At 50.2% G+C, this 19,235-nt stretch overlaps 1 protein-coding gene across 3 annotated transcripts; it reads left to right on the forward strand.

Moving 5' to 3' along the window:
• Window positions 1–400: 400 nt before the first annotated feature.
• On the forward strand, window positions 401–11,738 carry LOC116863080 (solute carrier family 25 member 43-like). Of its 3 annotated transcripts, none has more exons than XM_032850576.1 (3): window positions 401–675; window positions 8,203–8,444; window positions 11,413–11,738. In XM_032850576.1, the coding sequence occupies exons 1-3, from the start codon at window positions 401–403 to the stop codon at window positions 11,652–11,654; spliced, it is 759 nt and encodes a 252-aa protein (XP_032706467.1). In that variant the 3' UTR covers window positions 11,655–11,738. The 3 variants fall into 3 exon arrangements, with proteins under 3 accessions (XP_032706467.1, XP_032706469.1, XP_032706470.1); XM_032850578.1 differs by lacking the exon at window positions 11,413–11,738 and adding an exon at window positions 9,382–9,871; XM_032850579.1 differs by lacking the exon at window positions 11,413–11,738 and adding an exon at window positions 9,388–9,871.
• Window positions 11,739–19,235: the final 7,497 nt, after the last annotated feature.

Consider the following 19,235-nt stretch of genomic DNA (forward strand, 5'->3'; position numbering starts at 1 on the left):
GGCCAGGGGTGGAATGTGGAAGGAGGGAAGGGTGGTAAACAAGAGAGGGGAGGCGGCGAGGGCTCGGGGAGCGCGGAAGACGCGGGAAGCCAGAAGCAGAGCCTGCGGGGCCTGGAATTCTCCAGGGCTCACAGAACACCGCCCGCCGCAGAGCCCAGGGGAAGGGCGCGGCCTCGGCCCCGGGGCGGCCTCCCCAGCCCCAGCCCCAACCCCGAGGCCCGCGCGCGGGCGAGCAGCCTGCTTCCCGATCCGGCCGCGGCCCGCCCCACGTCGGGCGGGGCCCCGAGCCGCGCGTCGCGCCGGGCCGGGCCGTCCGCCGGGAGCCGCAATCCCGAGCCACGCGGTCCCCCGGGGTCGGGGTGGGGAGGGGGGGGTGCCGGGCCCTGGCGGCCGGAGCGGGATGGCTACGTGGCGGCGGGACAGCCGGCTGACGGGCGGCCAGCGGCTGCTGTGCGCGGGCGTGGCGGGGGCGCTCAGCCTCAGCCTCACCGCGCCGCTCGAGCTCGCCACGGTGCTGGCCCAGGTCGGCGCCGCGCGGGGCCAAGCCTGGGGGCCGTGGGCCGCGGGGCTCCGGGTGTGGCGCGCCGAGGGGCCCCGGGCCCTGTGGAAGGGCAACGCGGTGGCGTGCCTGCGCCTCTTCCCCTGCAGCGCCGTGCAGCTCGCCGCCTACCGCAAGTAAGAGCCGGGCGCGGCGCGGCGGGGCGGGCCCGGGAGGGGAGGGGGCGCCGCGGGGGGGGGGCCGACACCGCCCTGCTTCCCGGGCTCGGGCTCGGCCTCGGGCGGGGGGGGGCGCCTCGCGGCAAGCCGCGACCTCCTTCCGGATCGCGCGGGAGCCCCTCGGGGCAGTCGGGCCAGGACGCGGCACCTGCGCAGGCCCTGGGGTGCACTGCGGGGCCTCCCCGGCCCGCCGGGTGCCGTTTTGCGGAGCGCAGCCCCCGGCGCAGAGAGGATCCCGGAGTTGGACCGGCGAGGAGGGGGAATGGGGCAAAAGGAGATTGGGGGAGGGAAGGAATGAAGACCTGTCGGGAGGGACGGCTTCCTGCCCATTCCCACCCTCCACTAACTTGGAAATGTTGCGTTGGCTGGCTCAGGAGAGAGACCATTCGGAAGGTGTATGTGTGCAATTGTGCCTTCGTCGTCGGCAAAGCCTCAGAGGAAAGTGCTTGGCGGGAGGGGGGCGGGGGGGGGGCAACCCATGGCCACAAAAGGCCACAGATTTCAGCTCCCCCCACCCCCCCACCCCCGCCAATGAAGCTTGGCCTTTAGGGCCCAACAGAGGTCCCCCAGCTTACTGCCTCACCCCACCCTCTGCCCACTGGCCTCATTCTTTGCGCATTTTTCACCTCCCAACAACAGCTGCTTCTTCCGAAGCTATCTAAACATGCAAATGCCAGATGAGTCTTCAAAGGTCCTTCAGAGCTCAGAGATGTTTGCATTTTCACTGAAACGAGTCTTCTTGGCCAGCCCACATTTCACCTAGGCTGGGGAGGAGTTCCCTTCTCTGCCCCTGAGGAGGAAAGGTAGGGAGATCCTGAGGCATTTGTCTCCAGGCTCTCTTTCCTCCTCCTCAGCAACAGCTGGCTTGATGTCTGTAAACAGTTCTCTCCACAAGGTGGTATGGAAATCTGCCTTTGGAATGTAGGCCGAGGATTAGGAGACCAAACTTTACAGGCGGGTTTCAGTATTGTGGCTGGTCGGGTAATCACCGCCTGAGAGGAAGAGCTTTTCTTCTGTCCAAGATTCTTCTAGTCGGACGACGAATTCAATGGACGTGAGACAGGCTCCCGGGAGAAAATCAAACTTCATTTCCTCCGCATGGGCAATCCACACACATATGAGTTTCCCAAGACAGGCAAAAGGAGGTATAGGTGTCCTTCTGAGCGAAGGAGGAGGAGGTAGGGGTCTGGGACTCCAAAAGGAAGGAATGCAAATCACAGCAGGATGAAAGAGAGCAAATGTTTGGTAAGTGTTGGCTGGGCCACTCGGAAACAAGGAACAGAGAGGAATTTTAACCTTTGCTAAACTCCTCCCTACCACCCCTAATTCTTGCCTTATTGATGGTCTTCCTGGAGCAGGTCCTCTAAAGGCTTTTCAAGCTGTTGGCGGGGAGGTCAGAGTTTCTGCCCTAGTCTTGGGCCTTGATTGTTTTCTGCTCAAGATAATCTCCACCACACTATTGTTGCCCATCATGGGGGAGGCCTGTCCTTGGCCCCGACACTGCCTAGTATATATACATCATTCGGTTTTGTTAATGGCCTAATTGAGATGTCCTTGACCTATAAAAAAAAGTATATAAAACTTGATGTTTTGCTGTGCATATACATGGTGAAATGATCACCACAATCAAGCTGATCAGTATAGCCATCACCGCTTAGTTACCCTTGGCTGGGTGTGGGCACATCATTGGATTTCGGTAAGGTCCATCTGGTGGGAAGTATCGTGCCCATTTTCCAGATACAGAATTGGGCTCAGACTGGCCCCACCATTCCTCAGTGATAGGGCTGAGAGCCCCATCAGCTGACATTCTGCCTCCAAATCCGTAACTCTACTACACCCTGCTGCGTTTCTCTCTGTGTTCATTTGGAACTAATAACAGCCAGGCCTCCTTAAGTACCTGCTGGGACGAAAGGGGCATGTTCCCGGGGCCCCAGGGCTTACAGAGGAACAGAAGAATGGAAGATTATTGTGTCCACAGCATGTGGCTGAGTGCTACAGAAATCCACGTTTCTAGGACGCCTGGCTGGCTCGTTCAGTACAGCATGCACCTTGATCTCGGGGTTGTGAGTTCAAGCCCCACATTAGGTGTAGAGATTACTTGAAAATGAAATCTTTATTTTTTTTAAAGATTTGATTCATTTATTTGAGAGAGGGAGGGAGAGAACACAAGTGGGGTGAGAGGCAGAGGGAGAAGCAGACTCCCCGCTGAGCAGGGAGCCCGATGCCATGCTCGATCCTGGGACTCCGGGATCATGACCTGAGCTGAAAGGCAGACGCCCAACCAACTTGAGCCACCCAGGTGCCCCAGAAATGAAATATTTAAAAGAAAACAGATTCATGCTTCTGATGAGGAGGAGAAGATGTGAGGACCTCACAGAGGAGAAAAACCACCTGGCTTTGGTCTGGGGAGAATGCGTAGGAGCCAAGGCACAGAGGTGGGCAGATATGCGGCAGGACTGGAGCACAGGGTGTGTCTACAGCAGCATTGGGAAGTCCAGCCAGAAAAGCAGGTTGGAATGCCATCTCAGAGGGCCCGGTTAAGGACTTTGGACTTCATTCAGTGTGGCCAATGTTAGCTGTGGGAGATTTTTGAGGGGGTGTGGTGGTGGGGAGGTGATGATTAGAGCAACTCAACAGGAATTACTGTCACTTGGTGGCAGGGTACAATGACTAGAGAGGAGGAAGACCAGGGGTGGCTGGGCCAGTTAGTAACCTGTTGCACTGGTCCATGTGGCAGCTGCGGGCACCTGACGCAGACTGGTGGCTGGTGACTGGGAGAGGAAGAAAGAGTTCCCAGGCCTAAGTTTGCTAATAATGTTTCCTGTGAGATTATTTTCCTCCTGGAAACTAAAAGGGAGTATTTCACTGAATGGCTAGGCATAGAAAGCAAAGTGGTTGGCTAATCATGGTGCTAGCCTTCCTACACAGAGATGATACCACTGGTCCATCCTTACACTAACTCATCTCTACTCTTTCCTGGCTGTGAGTTTGCAGAAACAGTTGGCTGAGGGTAATGGTATACAGCCCAGGATCGGGGGGTTGAACAAAGCGTAAACATGGAGAATGTTCAGGAAATGGAGTGATTAATTGACTTGTCCCCAAAGAGAATTAATGGCAGAGCTGGAACTGGAAACGGGTCTTCTGGCTTCTTAGTCCAGGGCTCTGCCCACCATTGTGATGCTGATACGTCTGCTCCCTTGGATTTATGATCAAAAATCCACTGGGTAGAGTCTATTAGGAGCTGGGCCCTGGCAATAAATAGAGCGGAACACAGCGGCCAGCTGTCAGACCCATCGACCAGTGGATCTTCCTCCAGCTTTACTGGACAACTGTTTGTCGAGCTGTATAAACGTTGGTTGGTGTCCCTGCAGCTCTGGAATAGTTCGGAACCAGCCCCACTTTCTTACTGTATAACCACTCCAGGAGCTCGTGTTCAGCTGGGTGGCAGTCCTAACTCCGGATACCAGGGGTGGGGGCGGGGCGGGGGTGTGTGATAGCCTGTGGCTGAAAGGAAGGGGTTACTGCTGTTCACCAGCTTAGCCAGTCTTTCTGGGAAAAGCTGTGCATGGGGGGCGGGGGTGGCAGGGAAGAGCAGAAAGGGGAACACTGCTACCCCAGCCAATCAGACAAGAGCTGAAAGGGCGGGGCGGGGCAGGATGACATCACTGATGACTGATGGCCTATTAGGGTCACCTGCCTTGACTCTGCAGTTCCCAGAGGAAGGGTTGGTGGTCCTTGTCTCTACCGGATGATAAGAGTCTGAGAAGAAAGGACTTGCTTTGGTTCTTTGGAATTTTGTCTATTTGATAGTAAGACCCGACTTTATAAACCAACCTGCCGTGAGACAGGGTTCCTATTCCTCGTCCATGAAGTTGTTCCGAGAACCCAGGGCTTAGTTCCTCTCCCATTGTCCCTCTCCACCAACTGCTTTCGCAGGACTGTAGAGCTCCGTTAGGACCTCTGCTGAGTGCGAGCACAGTTGTGTGGTGCATAGTGCATAGTCGAAGTTCGATAAATGAGTCTGGAAGTGGCCAAGTGGGATAGGGAAGAAGGCGAGGTGATGGGAAGGAACGGTGTTTCTTTGGCATTTCAGACTCCCACCGTCATCTGGATTGTTCCAGCTGGCTGCAGACCATCTGGCCGGTCAAGCATGTCCATTTCCTCCGTCTCCCCTGCCCCTCCTCAGGCTCCCCTCCAACTCGACTGGCCCCGGGGGAGAGAAAAGGCAGGAACATGGAAGCGTGCAGTGAGAGGCCAGTGGCCCATTGGCAAGGCCCAGCTTTAGTGACCTGCAGCTTTCAGAAGTAGCTGGTTAACTCATGACTGGTTTTTTTTCTTTTATGACTGTTTCAATTAGTGCAGTTAACAGTAGTCAACAATAGTTTGACAAAATGAAGACTTTCCTAGAGCTTGAAAGAGATGCTTTTATCTTTTTTTTTTTTTTTTTTAGGATTTTAGTTACTGAAGAGAGAGAGAGTGAACGGGCAGGGGCAGTGGCAGAGGGAGAGGGAGAAGCAGACTCCCTGCTGAGTGGGGAACCTGACGCGGGGCTTGATCCCAGAACACTGAGATCATGACCTGAGCTGAAGGCAGACGCTTAACTGAGCCGCCCAGGTACCCCTTGAAAGAGACGCTTGTGATCATTGAGTGTTTACTTGGGAGCAAAGGGTTGGTCCTAGGACTCCTTAAATGATTTCACCTGAATACCCACGTGTCTTATTTATCACACAGAGGGCCCCAGCTTGCTGCCAGGCTGAAGGAACAGGACATGCGCCTCTTTATGGGGGACTTGAAAACCAGAGAACCGGGGATGGTCTGAAAAGATACAGCGTGCCTGAGTGGCTCAGTCTTTAAGTTTCTGCCTTCGGTTCAGATCATGAGCCCAGGGTCCTGGGATGGAGCCCCACATCCGGCTCCCTGCTCAGCGGGGAGTCTGCTTCTCCCTCTCCCTCTGCCCCTCCCCCCCCACTTGTGAGTGCTCTCCCGCTCTCTCAAATAAGTAAAATCTTGAAAAAGATATAATACTTTTTTTTAAGCCTAGCCCTGTTCATTTTCCTTTTACTCAAACCCTCACTATTCCTTCCCTCTCCCCTATCCCATTCTCTAGTAGAAAATACTATTTTTCCTGGTTTCCAAGCCCTTCTTGATTTTGTCCTCATCAGCAAGGAGTAAAATTCCTTTGCCTCCTGGGCAGGGAATGTGTACAATGTAAAAGTGCCCTTTGAACAATTTCTGCCGAGATTGGTCCTGACTGCTTCCAAAAAGAGGGACCGTAACAGTCTTCCTGGCTTGCATTTGGAAAAGTCCACCCAAAGCCGTTTTGGGCCACATTATAACGCTGTAAAGAAGCACAAAGAAGAGTGCCCATGTACCCACCATCCTGAAGTAACAGCATGAAAGACAGCATAAAAGATACTTCAAGTATCTTTTTTTTTTAAAAACAATTTTTTAAAAGATTTTATTTATTTATTTGACAGACAGGGATCATTAAGTAGGCAGAGAGGCAGGCAGAGAGAGAAGAGGAAGCAGGCTCCCCAGGGCTTGATCCCATGAGCCTGGGATCATGACCCGAGCCAAAGGCAAAGGCTTTAACCCATTGAGCCACCCAGGCGCCCCTCAAGTATCTTTTTTTAATACAAAGAAATAAAAGGTTCCAGAGAAAGAAGTCCCGTTCATTCCGATTTCCTTCCCCCCTCCATCTTCCCGAGGGCCTATTTAATACTTCTCTATTTTTTTAAGATTTTATTTATTTATTTGAGAGAGCACAAGAGCAGGGTGAGAGGCAGAAGGAGAAGCAGACTCCCCGCTGAGCAGGGAGCCCGCCGAGGGGCTCGATCCCAGGACCCTGGGACCACGATCTGAGCCAAAGGTAGACACTTCACCCACTGAGCCACCCAGGCATCCCTGTTGACACTTTTTAAAATACGTAGCTATATCCATCCATGAATAATACAAGGTATGCTTTTATGGGTATGTTTCTTCATTTAAATAGATGGTTGTCATACACTGTAGGTCACCCTGCAGCTTGCTGTTTTCGCTCAACTTTATGCTTTTAGGATTATCTGTATGAATACCTAGCCTCAAGCTCATTGTAGCTGTAGTTGTACAATTGCTCTAATTTACCCATTCCCATACGAATGGACTTTTAGGTTGTCTGACTTTTCACACGAACACACAATGTTGTATTGTCTGCACGTGTGCGTGGGCAAGAGCTCCTCTAGGATGTGAACCTAGAAATGGAATGGCTGGGGTGAAAGGAGGCATTCTTTCAGTTGTGCTAGATACTACAAAGGGGCTGGACCAATTGACATTTCTGCCAGCGGAGATGGGAACATTCCCATCTCCATCTCCACGTGTCCTGCCCATCACTTGATACTGTCAGACTTTTTCATCTTTGCCAGTCTGCTGGGTGAGAAGTGGTATCTTGTTTGTACTGGTCATTTCCCAGGGAACTAGCAGGGGTGCCGCATCTTCCCTTATAACTGTTAAACCAGTCCATATTTTTAAAGATGTTATTTATTTATTTATTTGAGAGAGAGAAAGAGCACAAGCAGGCAGAGGGGCAGAGCAAGGAGGAGAGGGAGAAGCAGACTCCCTGCTGAGCAGGGACTCCTATGCAGGCTCAGTGGGACCCTGGGATCATGACCTGAACCGAAATCCGATGCTTAACTGACTGAGCCACCCAGGTGTCCAAACCAAGATATTTTTTAAACTCAATTATTGGGGCGGGGTGGGGGGATGCTGGGTGGCTCAGTTGGTTGAGCGTCTGCCTTCAGCTCGGGTCATGTTCCTAGAGTCCTGGGATCGAGCCCCACATTGGGCTCCCCGCTCCATGGGGAGTCTCCTCCCTCTGACCTCTCCCATCTCATGCTCTCTCTCATACTCTCTCTATCAAATAAATAAATAAAATCTTAAAAGATAAAAATAAATAAACTCAATTACTGGGAGGGAAGGGAGGGGCATGACGCCTGGCTGGCTCAGTTGGTAGAACATGAGACTCTTGGTCTCGGGTTGTGAGTTCAAGCCCCACGTTGGACATAGAGGCTTTAAAACAAACAAACAAAAAGAAACCTTAGTTACTGAGGATGCTCAAAGTCATCATTTCATGCAATTTCATTTCTTTTAAGTTTCAAGAGAACCAAAGGAGCACATTCTAGTTCAGTATTTGCCAAGTACTCCTGTTCATTTATACCCCACCAGCAAGCCAGGATTGACAGTTACACAGATAAAGGGGGAAATGCTCAAAATGAAGTGGGAAGAACTTAAGGTAGACATAAAGAACAAAGGCATCTCCTTATAGCTCATGAAATTCTATTAAGATAGTGGAATTGAATGTGCTATTCGTGAATCCTAATACATTGATATAGTAATTTTCACTTTGTAAAACATTTCCAAATGCTGGGAGATACTGTAAGAAGTGGTATAGAACACTCAGGCACAATCCAGAGCTGATTCTCTTGGGTTTTTCCTCCTTTTTTCTCCTAGGTTTGTCATACTCTTCACGGATGACCTGGGCCATATTTCCCAGTGGAGCTCCATCATGGCTGGGAGTCTTGCAGGCATGGTTTCTACCATTGTGATGTACCCTACAGACCTCATCAAAACCCGGTTGATTGTGCAGAACTTGCTGGAACCATCTTACAGAGGGATCCTCCATGCTTTTTCTACTGTTTATCAACAGGAAGGGTTCCTAGCCCTGTATCGAGGGGTTTCCCTTACTGTTCTAGGTAAGATGGAACTTTTCACCTTGTCCAAAGAAAGGTTATGTTCTTTGGTATAGATGAATATTGTATACCTTTGTTTGTAACCAGTTAAATGCGGTTTTTTAAGGGCAAGTTCCTGTGGATTCAATCCATGTGGAGCCAATTAGCTTCATTCTATTCCTTAGCCTACATACCCTCTACCCCGCTCCTAACTTTGGCCAATCACATCCCAGGGAGGGGAGGAAGGGAGAGTGAAGGTGGCTCAGCCCAAACTGATAGGAAGATAATCCCACACACCCCATCTGACTGCGGGAAAGAGACTCGGCCTGCATACAGACATATGTGAGCACAACCAGGTAGCAAGCATACCTTCCGTGGTCTCTGGAACCTTTGCCAAGACCACACATGCACGAGTCACCAGAGTCCCCCAATTGCCAAACCCGGCAGACTCTCACCTGATATCGGACCTTTGTTGCAGCATCTAATGAGACTGACCACCCCTTCTCCTGGAAGCCTGGCTTCTAGGAGCCCACCAACTCCTGGATGTCTTTCCCAGCTCTCCGGCAGCTTTGTCTTATCTGGCTGATCTGACGCTGCTAGCCCCCCACGTGTCACTGTTCCCTCGGGGCTCCTTCCTTGGCTTTCTTTTCACCCTCCATCCCCACCCCAGGTGGCCTCAGCTAAGCTCATGACTTAACCAAGCATCATGATACTCTAAGGACTCCCGACCTCTGTAACAATAGTGACTACCATTTACTGGTGCTCTCTTTGTGCCCCACACCGTGCTGAACGCCTGGCGTACAGTTTCTCACTGAAGCCTCAGCTTACAGACAAGGAAGTAGATGCTCAGGGACTGAGGACTGAGGGACTTGCCCGAGATCACATAGGTAGGAAGCGGAAGAACCTAGCGATGTAACCCCAGAGCCCTCTGTCTTAACCACTGACTGCTACCAATTCCCAATGGCAGGACGAGTACCTGCTATTGGACACCTTCACCTGCTACTCCCAGGGCACATCCAGCTCGAGACTAAACCCGACGTCCTCGTTAGGCTCACACCTGCTCCTCCTGGGTTCCCTAAAGAACGCGATCACCTGCCTTTCACCCAGTGGCCCAAGCCGGAAGAAACCTAGAACTGCTTCAGCTCCTCTCCTCTCTCCGCTGTGGCTTCCGGCTTCTGGCTTCCGGCACCAAGTACTGTCAGTTTGACCACTCCACTCTCCATCTGTTGCCCTCCTCCTTCCCCACCTCCCTCTGCCCTCATCCTCATGCTTCCCACAGACACTTACAAGAGGTTTCTACAGGGTCCCAGTCCCAGGCACTGCTGCCAGGGCCTGGTGAGCTTCTGAAACCAAAGGCGGTCATTTCACCACCCTCATTCCTCTGTCCTCTGTTCCAGCCCTCCCTGACTCCTGAGATACAGGGAAAGGCCCAAATTCCTTATGACACACCATTAGATCCTTCACACCTGGCCCCGGTTGGCCCGGCCCCCCTCACCTCCACCGGCACTCATGCCCCAGCCATCCAGAAACACTTGCAATTTCCTGGAAACACCACTCCCTTTGCACCTGCTGTTCCCTCTGCCTGGACTGCCTGTCAGCTCTCCCAATGTCTGGTGAACTCCTGCTCAATCCTCAAGACCCAGTGGGCAAGTTTTCTCTTCTGTGAAGTCCTTCCTGATGCCCTAGGTAAAATTAATCCCTCTGGTCCTTGTGTGCTTAAAGCACTTTGTACCGCCATCCCACCCTGGCCAATTAGCACACACATCAGCTGTCTCCTCCAGGAATCAGCCTATGCCTCTTTGTATTCCCAGCACCCAGTGTAGGGCCGAGCACATCACATAAACTCCACAAATATTTTCTGAATGAAGGTAAACAGGGGGGTTGGTACTTCATTTGCAATGTGTTTATTAAATAGATAACTGCCTTTTCCTCAAGATAAAGTTAGCTGATGCTAGCCTCTGATGCTAGCCTCTCTTTTAAGTCTTATTTCGACAGAGAAATTTAGCTCCTCTGTAAACTTAAGATAGCTCCCAAAGTTTCTGGAAGTTTCTTGAAAACTGCACTACCTACTTGACATCTTTTCCTGGACCCTGATATGGCCACATCATTCCCCAAAACAAGGTCAAGTGCCCTCGCTCACCAGAACAGTCTCACTTTCTAGTTCGCACAGACTGTCTCCTCCTCAGCCAGAGACCAGTCCCTCCTAGCCTTGGAAACCTGGTGAAGTGCCACTCCCTGTTTCCTCTATGAAAGTGATCTCCCCCCGCCCAAGATTTTATTTTATTTTTTTTAAAGATTTTATTTATTTATTTGACAGACAGAGATCACAAGTAGGCAGAGAGGCAGGCAGAGAGAGAGGAGGAAGCAGGCTCCCCGCTGAGCAGAGAGCCCAATGCGGGGCTCGATCCCAGGACCCTGGGATCATGACCTGAGCCGGAGGCAGAGGCTTTAACCCACTGAGCCACCCAGGTGCCCCCCAAGATTTTATTTTTTTTAAAAATTTCTGACAGTACACTCAGAAGTTACAAGAATCAAAAACACCCACACGCCCACCATCCGGACACTCCAGTTAACACATGGCTTTATCATGTACATGTCCATCCCTCTGGCCATTCATCGGTCCATCTTACATATTTCTGGATGACTTCCACGTAATTTGCTGACATCAATGCCCTCCACCCCGCCACTGTTCAACACGTGTCTCCCGAACTAGAGTCCGATATTTGTTTGCAGTTCTTTGTAAAGTAAAATTTGCATACAGCAAAGTGCGCCAACCTTGAGTGAACTGTTTGATGCATTTTACAGATAACACACCCCCTATCGAAAGGAAGCACATTATTGTCACCGAAGAAAAGTTGCTTCGGGCAGCTCTGGCTGGAGTGCTTTTAACGAGCCTGGAGCCAGTCCTGTTTACTTGCCTGGGATTCCCCAAGGCTCTCAAGCCAGCAGCGCTGGAGACAGCAGCAGCCTCTTCCTGGCCTTCTTTTCGCAGGTGCTCTGCCCTTCTCTGCTGGCTCCCTTCTAGTTTACATGAACCTGGAGAAACTCTGGAATGGACCCCGAGATCGGTTCTCACCCCTCCAGAACTTCGTCAATGTCTGCCTGGCTGCTGCCGTAACCCAGACCCTCTCCTTTCCTTTTGACACAGTGAAGAGAAAGATGCAGGTGAGGAGTTACTTGGGGGAGCAGGGGACATCAGGTAGGAGGATGCCTTGCTGTGCTTGGGGGCGGTAGCAGCTGCAAAGTACAGTGACCCTGGGTGATGCCAGGTTTCCAGGGAGCTCGTGAAAGCTCACACAAATATGATGCAACCCCCCCCCCAACACACACACATACACACACACACACTCACACACACTCCACTGGCATTTCTGCTTCTAAACTCGAGGCTGCTGGCTCGAGCCCAAGCAGCCTCCCTGTTCCCATACTCTGCTTTTTTAGGTCTTTGATGAAGCCTCCAGATGAAGCCCACTTTTCTTTCCTCTCTTCCTTAAAGCTGTCTCAGTGAAAGAGACTCTAACTTCTAACTTGTCTCTCTGCTGGCTCGGTTACCCCTGGCTTCCCCTTGCAGCTTTCTTGGCTAGATTTGGGCCTCTCCTTCCTCCGCACTGAAAAGTCTGAAAGGGCTGATCTCAACCTATAGAGAAAAACTGCTTTCAGAACAATTAACACATCACAATGACCCCCCAACTCTTCTGCCCATCCCCCATCCATCTCACTTCATCTCTCCGGGTTGTATTCGTTTCCTGTCCTTGGTCCAAACAAACGATGGTCACATTATTGTAATTATAATATAGATGTAAGTTTAGCTCCTGCTTAGTACACATCTATTCACAAAAACCATTATTCCCAAGTTTTTAAGATTTTATTTATTTGAGAGAGAGAGAGAGATGCCTCGAGACAGCATGATGCGGGGGATGGGGCAGAGGGAGAGGGAGAAGCAGGCTCCCCACTGAGCAGAGTCCCATGTGGGGCTCCATCCCAGGACCCTGGGATCATGACCTGAGCACCACAAAAGCAGACACTTAACTGACTGAGCCACCCAGGCACCCCTATTATTCCTAATGTTAAAAGTAATATACTTACCCTTAAAATAGTCAGTTTTATGTTACGAATGTTTTACCACAATCACTTCTGGGCCTTTTGGCTAATATCAAGTGTAGTATGAATGTTTTACCACAATAAAAAGAAGTAATGCACATAGATTATAGAAAATTTGGTACACACAGAAAGGTATAAAAAAGAAAATAATTGGGGCATCTGGGTGGTTCAGTGGGTTAAGCCTCTGCCTTCGGCTTGGGTCATGATCTCGGGGTTCTGGGATCGAGCCCCGCATTGGGCTCTCTGCTCAGTGGGGAGCCTGCTTCCTACTCTCTCTGCCTGCCTCTCTGCCTACTTATGATCTCTGTCAAGTAAATAAATAAAAAATCTTTTAAAAAATTACTTATAAACCCAACACCTATGCACAATGATTAATAGTTTCTCTGCATACTTGTATGTGTGAACAGGTACATATGTATGTGCATGAATAGGTGAGATACATGTCTGTGGAAGAGTTTGTTGTTTTCAAAATTGTGTTCCCACCGTATATAAATTAGTATCCTATTTATTTCCACTATTGCCCCAGGCCATCAAGTATTGAGAATACCTTTTTAGATTTTCACGTAATAGTCCACAGTATGGATGTCCCATGGGTTTTTTTAAAAAAACAATGATTTCTTCTCACAAAGTGCTTCTGGCTTGAATTTGAACACGGGGGTGTCGGCAGGGCCGTGCCCCATTTGAAGTCTGTAGGAGAGGTTGCTTCCTTGTCTCTGCTAGCTTCTAGTTGCCCTAAGCATTTCTCGGTTTGTGGCTGCATAACATCCATTTCTGCTTCCACTGTGCCATAAATAACAATTTTTCAGTTTTTAAATATTTAGGCTATTTCTTATTCATCAGTATGATAACATTGCAGTGAAAACCCTTGTATTTTTTTTCTCACATATGTGATGGCACCCTTCAGCTTTATTCCTACAAATGGACTTAGAGGTCACAAGATAAAAAGAGTTCTGGGACATCTGGATGACTCAGTTGGTTAAGCATCTGAATTTTTTTTAAGACTTTATTTATTTATTTGAGAGAGAGAGTATGTGAGAGCACAAGAGCGGGGAAGGTCACAGGGAGAAGCAGCCCAATGCGGGGCTCAATCTGGGACTACAGGATCATGACCTGAGCCGAAGGCAGCCCCTTAACCAACTGAGCCACCCAGGCTCCCCGAAGCACCTGACTCTTGATCCCAGCTCAGGTCTTGATCTTAGGGTATGAGTTCGCCCAGCATGGAGCCCACTTAAAATAAATTTTTAAAAAGATAAATATAATTCTGAGGCTCTCAATGAACTGTGCACCCCAGAAAGGCTGTAAGTTTATACTTGCACCATCTGTGAGGGAGTGGTTCATCTCCTCAGCAATCATCAGCAATGATTAATATCACTTTTCAATTTTTTTTTAACCACAACATTCTACTATAAACTGGAGTAAGATACCCTAGAAGTGAGTATTTGGGAGTAAACTTGATCATCTCTTCCCTGGTGTGGAAACCTTCTTGAAATAGATACTCATAGCTTCAACAACAAGCTTTAAAATAAATGCAAAGTCATGATGGTTATAAAAAAAAAAATCCCGGGGCATCTGGGTGGCTCAGTCATTAAGCGTCTGCCTTCGGCTCAGGTCATGATCCCAGGGTACTGGGATCGAGCCCCGAATTGGGCTCCCTGCTCGGCAGGGAGCTTGCTTCTCCCTCTCCCACTCCCCCTGCTTCTGTTCCCTCTCTCACTGTGTCCCTCTCTGTCAAATAAATAAATAAAATCTTTTTTTAAAAATCCCAAAGAGCTAATTACATGGTTTTCATAAAATATGATCAGCATCCAATTATGAATAACATCATAAATATCATCCAAAGGGTGATAGGAAGTGAATTCTTAGGGTGGCGGCTAAGTGTGATTTTTACAGGAGTTAATAAATATAATAATACCTTGTCCACCCTACTTTTAAAAAAAAAGTAACTCAGGTGCGTGGGTTGGTCAGTTGGTTAAGTGGCTGCCTTCAGCTCAGGTCATGATCCCAGAGTTCTGGGATCAAGTCCCACATCAGGCTCCCTGCTCAACGGAGAGCCTGCTTTTCCCTCTCCCTCTGCCTGCCGCTCTGCCTACTTGTGATCTCCTCTCTGTCAAATAAATAAATAAGATCTTTTAAAAAATAAAAAATAAAAGTAACTCACTAGATAGAACCACAGGCTGCATTTTCAATGAGAACATGCAGTGCTTCCTCTGGCCATTAGATGTCGCTGCAGTAAATGGCGCGTTTTGGAGCGCTCTGGGTATTAGCCCTGCCGCCAGCGATCTCTGTCCAGCTAACAAGCTCCTAATCCCTTCTCGAAATACACCTTCAGTTTGGAGGACGAGTAGCCTGGAAACAACAAAATAACCCAAATTCTGCTGTGGGGTTTTTTCCCTGCAAAGCACACGATGCAGCTTCTCCGAGAGAGCTTCAGTAGCAGTCTCCCTGCAACGCAAGGTTTAACAGCAGAATTTATAACGAGGAAACTGGGTAGGGCAGCCAAGCTGCCCCGAACTGAGCACACTTTATGGTAATATCTGCATTCCCCTGGCTTTCCTCCTTGCACTGCCCTTCAGGAAGCAAACCAGCGTCGGGTGTCTGTTAGATAGCCAGCTGGACAGGGAATTTTTCCCAGCTCTCGCACCGACTGGCCACTTTGTCTGAATGTCTCATTCTCCTAATATGCTTTTGTCCAGACACAGACACACACACACACACACACACACAATCAGTCTGCCCGTTTAGTGCCGCATCAGGTTGGAACTCTCTTGAACATTAACAACAGTAATCAGAAGTCTTCTGAACCAGCTGAGCCCTTCCTTCACCATGCTTCCACTCATTTTATTCCTTTCTCTTTTTCTTGCACTGGCTCCTGACTGGCATGCTAGAGAATGGGGAGGTAAATACATTATGTATGTGCGTGTTTTGATGCAACAGTTTCGGGTGGGAAATGGGGGGTAGGTCAGCCCTGCACAAAGGGAATGAGGTGCCCCCCACCCTGCCTGAAAATCGCCTTCACTGCACTTCGGGGCCTCGTGGCTCAAGCTCTTTTGGGTATGACCTGACCTGTTCATACGCATTATCTCCCACGCCTGGCCCGGAGCGTGGGCCTGAAATGGCCGGCAGCACTTACTGCATTGAAAGAAAAGCGGGAAGGGTAGAACGGTGATGGAGCTTAATTTGTCTGATTAATCTGCGGGCCCCGACTAAGGACCAGGGGCGTCCTGAGCAAAGGGTTCTCTGGACAGGCATACGTGGAAGAGAGAGGGAGAAAAGCAGCCCTGAAACTCCAGGGAGCAGCCGAGAACATGGGAGCCTTGGAGCCCCCAGTGGGCCCTCAGACGATGGGGTGGGAGGCACCAGGCACAAGCCTGGTCCCCTCTCCCCACCCCCTTCAACTCTGTCCCCCTCCCCTACAGCCCATGTTAGGTGTCTCCGTTTCATCAAATATAAAACCAAGGGTTCTCCTGTTGCTCGCTACCCCAGGGGACTTTGACCCCATCAAGGCTCACAAGGCGAGCAGGATTAGGCCAGGTCAGCATTGCAACTGAAAGTACATAAACTGAAGGACAAAGGTAGCATCCAAGTGGCACAGCTGACCGAGCAGAACACACACGGTCCCCGAGCAAAGAGAGGCCCCAGCCCTGTTCAAACAGAGATGCTGAACCTGCCCGAGATGCTTAACACCTCGGGCAGCCCGCACCAAACTGAGTGCCCTCCTGGTTTCTCATGGTCAAGTCCCTGTCCTCAGCTCCGACCCACGCTGCACGGTGCCATCTTGGCTAGCGCCTCCACGCTGTCACCTCTGACTTCATGTGTGTCAAACTGAACTCTTCTTCCCCCAAAACTTGCTGCCCAGTGTTTTCCTTTTCAGTGCCATCACCCCAGCACCGAGTCACACAGGCTGGAAGTTCAGAAGTTGTCTTAGACTCTTTGTCTTGCCCCTCCTCCAGGTATCCTCAAGCCCAGTTGGTTCCTGGTGCCTAGTCCTCCCACACTGGTCTTTCTTTTTGGCTTTGTCCCTGCCCTAATCTAGGACCTTGTCAACTCCTCTCATTGGTCTCCAGGTTTAATTCTAAAAATGACCATAAGCATAGAGCGCTAAAGAAATACGTCCATTATCTTATTATCATCTTACTGACTCCTTAAAATAGCCCTACAAGGCAGGTACCATTCATATCAGGCCCATTTTGCAGATGAGAAAACAGAGGCACTGAAAAGGTATGTAGCCTGCCCAAGTCCACCCGCCCAGTAACTGAGCCGAGATTTAAGACCAGGTAGCTTGTCTCCAAGGCCGGCACTCACTTCAGTCCCTCCAGCTCCGGCCCGTGGCTCCTGCCAGACCGGGTCTCTTAAGATCTGCCTGTGTTCTGTCCTTCCTTATTGCCCCAAGAGAGTAAAAGCTGAGGCCGAGCCCCTTGGCCTCGCATGTGGCCCTTACCCACTTTGCCACCCTCATTGCACAGGAGTCCTGTATTAGGAGTTGCAAAGTCAAATGCCAATCAGAACTTGGCAGTAACGAGAAGAAAAAATGAAAAAAAAAAAAAAAAAGGCGGGGAAACCCAGATGACATGTACTCACCCACCAAAGACAGCTTTCAAAAGCGTTCTCAGTCATCACAGGCTTTCAGCTTGCAAAGCATTCTGGAGAGCTAACTTGTTCTGTGCTGGCAAAATGTGATTAGCATCTAAATACCGATAGCAGGAAGAAATAAAGCCGGCCAGTGGAGGCCAAGACCAGTGCCTCTTCTCCAAGGGTTTTATGCCGTTTTGAAACGTGGGCTCAGTTTTTCTAGGGAGATGAAAATCCCAATTTTTCTGTAAAATCTCCCAATTTCTCAAGTGTCGGCAAATCCAAGTTGTCGAATCACATGTGAGCTAACTAAAACACACCTTTTTATAAACTCTTCTCTATTCAAGCCTTCAGTTCCTCCAAAGGGATCTTGGTCCCCTCCCCCCAGCGCCCTAAAGAATAAATGAGTGTATTTCACATTCCTGTCACCTCCGCCTGGAGCATCTGTCTTCATCTTAAAGGCTCCCCTGAGATTTGCTTCAGTGGTGCCTGGCTCTTCTGACGGAGGGTAGTGTGTATCTGTTGGTTTTGTTTGGTAAATGAATCGGCTTTTTCCCCACCTCCAAACAACTTGACGGATGAAGGCAGGTGTCTCGCCCTTGCAGAACCAGTGGGGGCATTCCAGGAGGAAGGGACTGGGGGGCCGGAGAAGCCCAGTTAACTCACAGTGTGCTCTAAGAACTGTGGATGCTTGGTTTTCACACACACCCCCACCCCGCCCAGGGTATAGTTATTTTGTTCCAAGAGTTTTGTGGGTGAGTAATCTCTCTTAAATGATGCCCGTTCATCTACAAGTGCCCTCTGAGCCAGCCGGTTGAATTTCCTTAGCCTTTCCCCACGTGCCCCACCTTCTCCCTTGTCCACACCATTGTCTCACCCTGTCAGCGCCACCCGCTTCTGAATGCCTGTAGCTCACTCACATTGTGGCTCTCTTCTGGCTCATGTCACGTGCTTCCTGCTGTCACAGTCCTCGGTGCCATGATTCCCTCGACGCTGCAAGCTCTTCGCCTTTGGGAAGCATGGCTTACCCCTTTGTGTATCCCCGCAGCACGCTGGCTCCTGTAGCAGGCACTTGATACTTGTTAAAAAATGAATGAAGTTCAGGGCTGCTTAGGAGACCTCACTGTCTGTGAGCACAGAATTGAACCTTAGCTGCCTCGGGGCGAGCTCCAAGTCAGGTGCTCGATCCTAGCCATGCTGGAGGTGAAAATAGCTTTCCCCTTTGCCGGCCGGCTGCCCTAGGTAAACCTCTCTCATCCTCGCTCTGACACCTCGCGATCTTCAATCGCTTACCTTAGCAGTCAGGCTCTGCGTCCCGCAACCCAAACAGCTGTGCACATTTCAACATGGGCAGATAGGCGCAAAGGACAAAGGAAAACCATTCTGACACCGTTCTGATGTCCAGCCCCTCTTCACGGCAACCTCCCGCTGCCTGTACGGTGCCTGGAAGTGCGCGACACATCACAGCCTCATAGAACTTGTATTTGTTTGTTGATTTCAGCAAAGGGGACCCAAGGTAAATGAATGGGGTCTAAATCTGTGCTCTCTTGCAATGGGGATGCTTTCGTCACGAGTAAGGGTGGGGACAAAATATGTCTGGCGGAGGGAATGAAAGGAAAGCCTTCCTTTGGATTGAGAAATTATAAGGACCTCAGAGTAACTACCATTTACTGGTCATTTAATATGCACAATGCAGTTTATTATCCCATTTCATCCTCTATTGACCCTGTGGAATAAGTGCGGGTATGATTCCTATCTTCTAGATGAGGAAATGAGGCACAGAGAGTGTTAGCTACTTTCCCAACAGCCCCACAGCCAGCAAGCAGTAGAGCTGGGATTGAACACCTGTCTCTCCTTCCTCCAGCCCATGCTTTACCCTCCAGGAATAAAGACCAGGGGCTTGCTCCTAGATGCTAGGTAATCTGTTCATTCCTTGCCCTGGGCACAGGAGTAGAGGACTAGAGAGAAGGAGACCTGACTTTGGCAATTGGGAGCTCACAGGCTCAGTGCAAGAGTGGTTGGAGAAAAAAAAAAAAAACAACAACAGTGATGTGCAAGCTCAGAAATAGGCAAGAGCCTGGCTTTGGTCAGGAAATAGTTAACTCAAGTTAGGGTGTGGGGGCAGTCTTCAGAAAACCAGAGCTG

The sequence above is a fragment of the Lontra canadensis genome, unplaced genomic scaffold (genome assembly GCF_010015895.1).
Source record: "Lontra canadensis isolate GAN:19392208 unplaced genomic scaffold, GSC_riverotter_1.0 scaffold510, whole genome shotgun sequence".
Lineage (NCBI taxonomy): Eukaryota > Metazoa > Chordata > Mammalia > Carnivora > Mustelidae > Lontra > Lontra canadensis.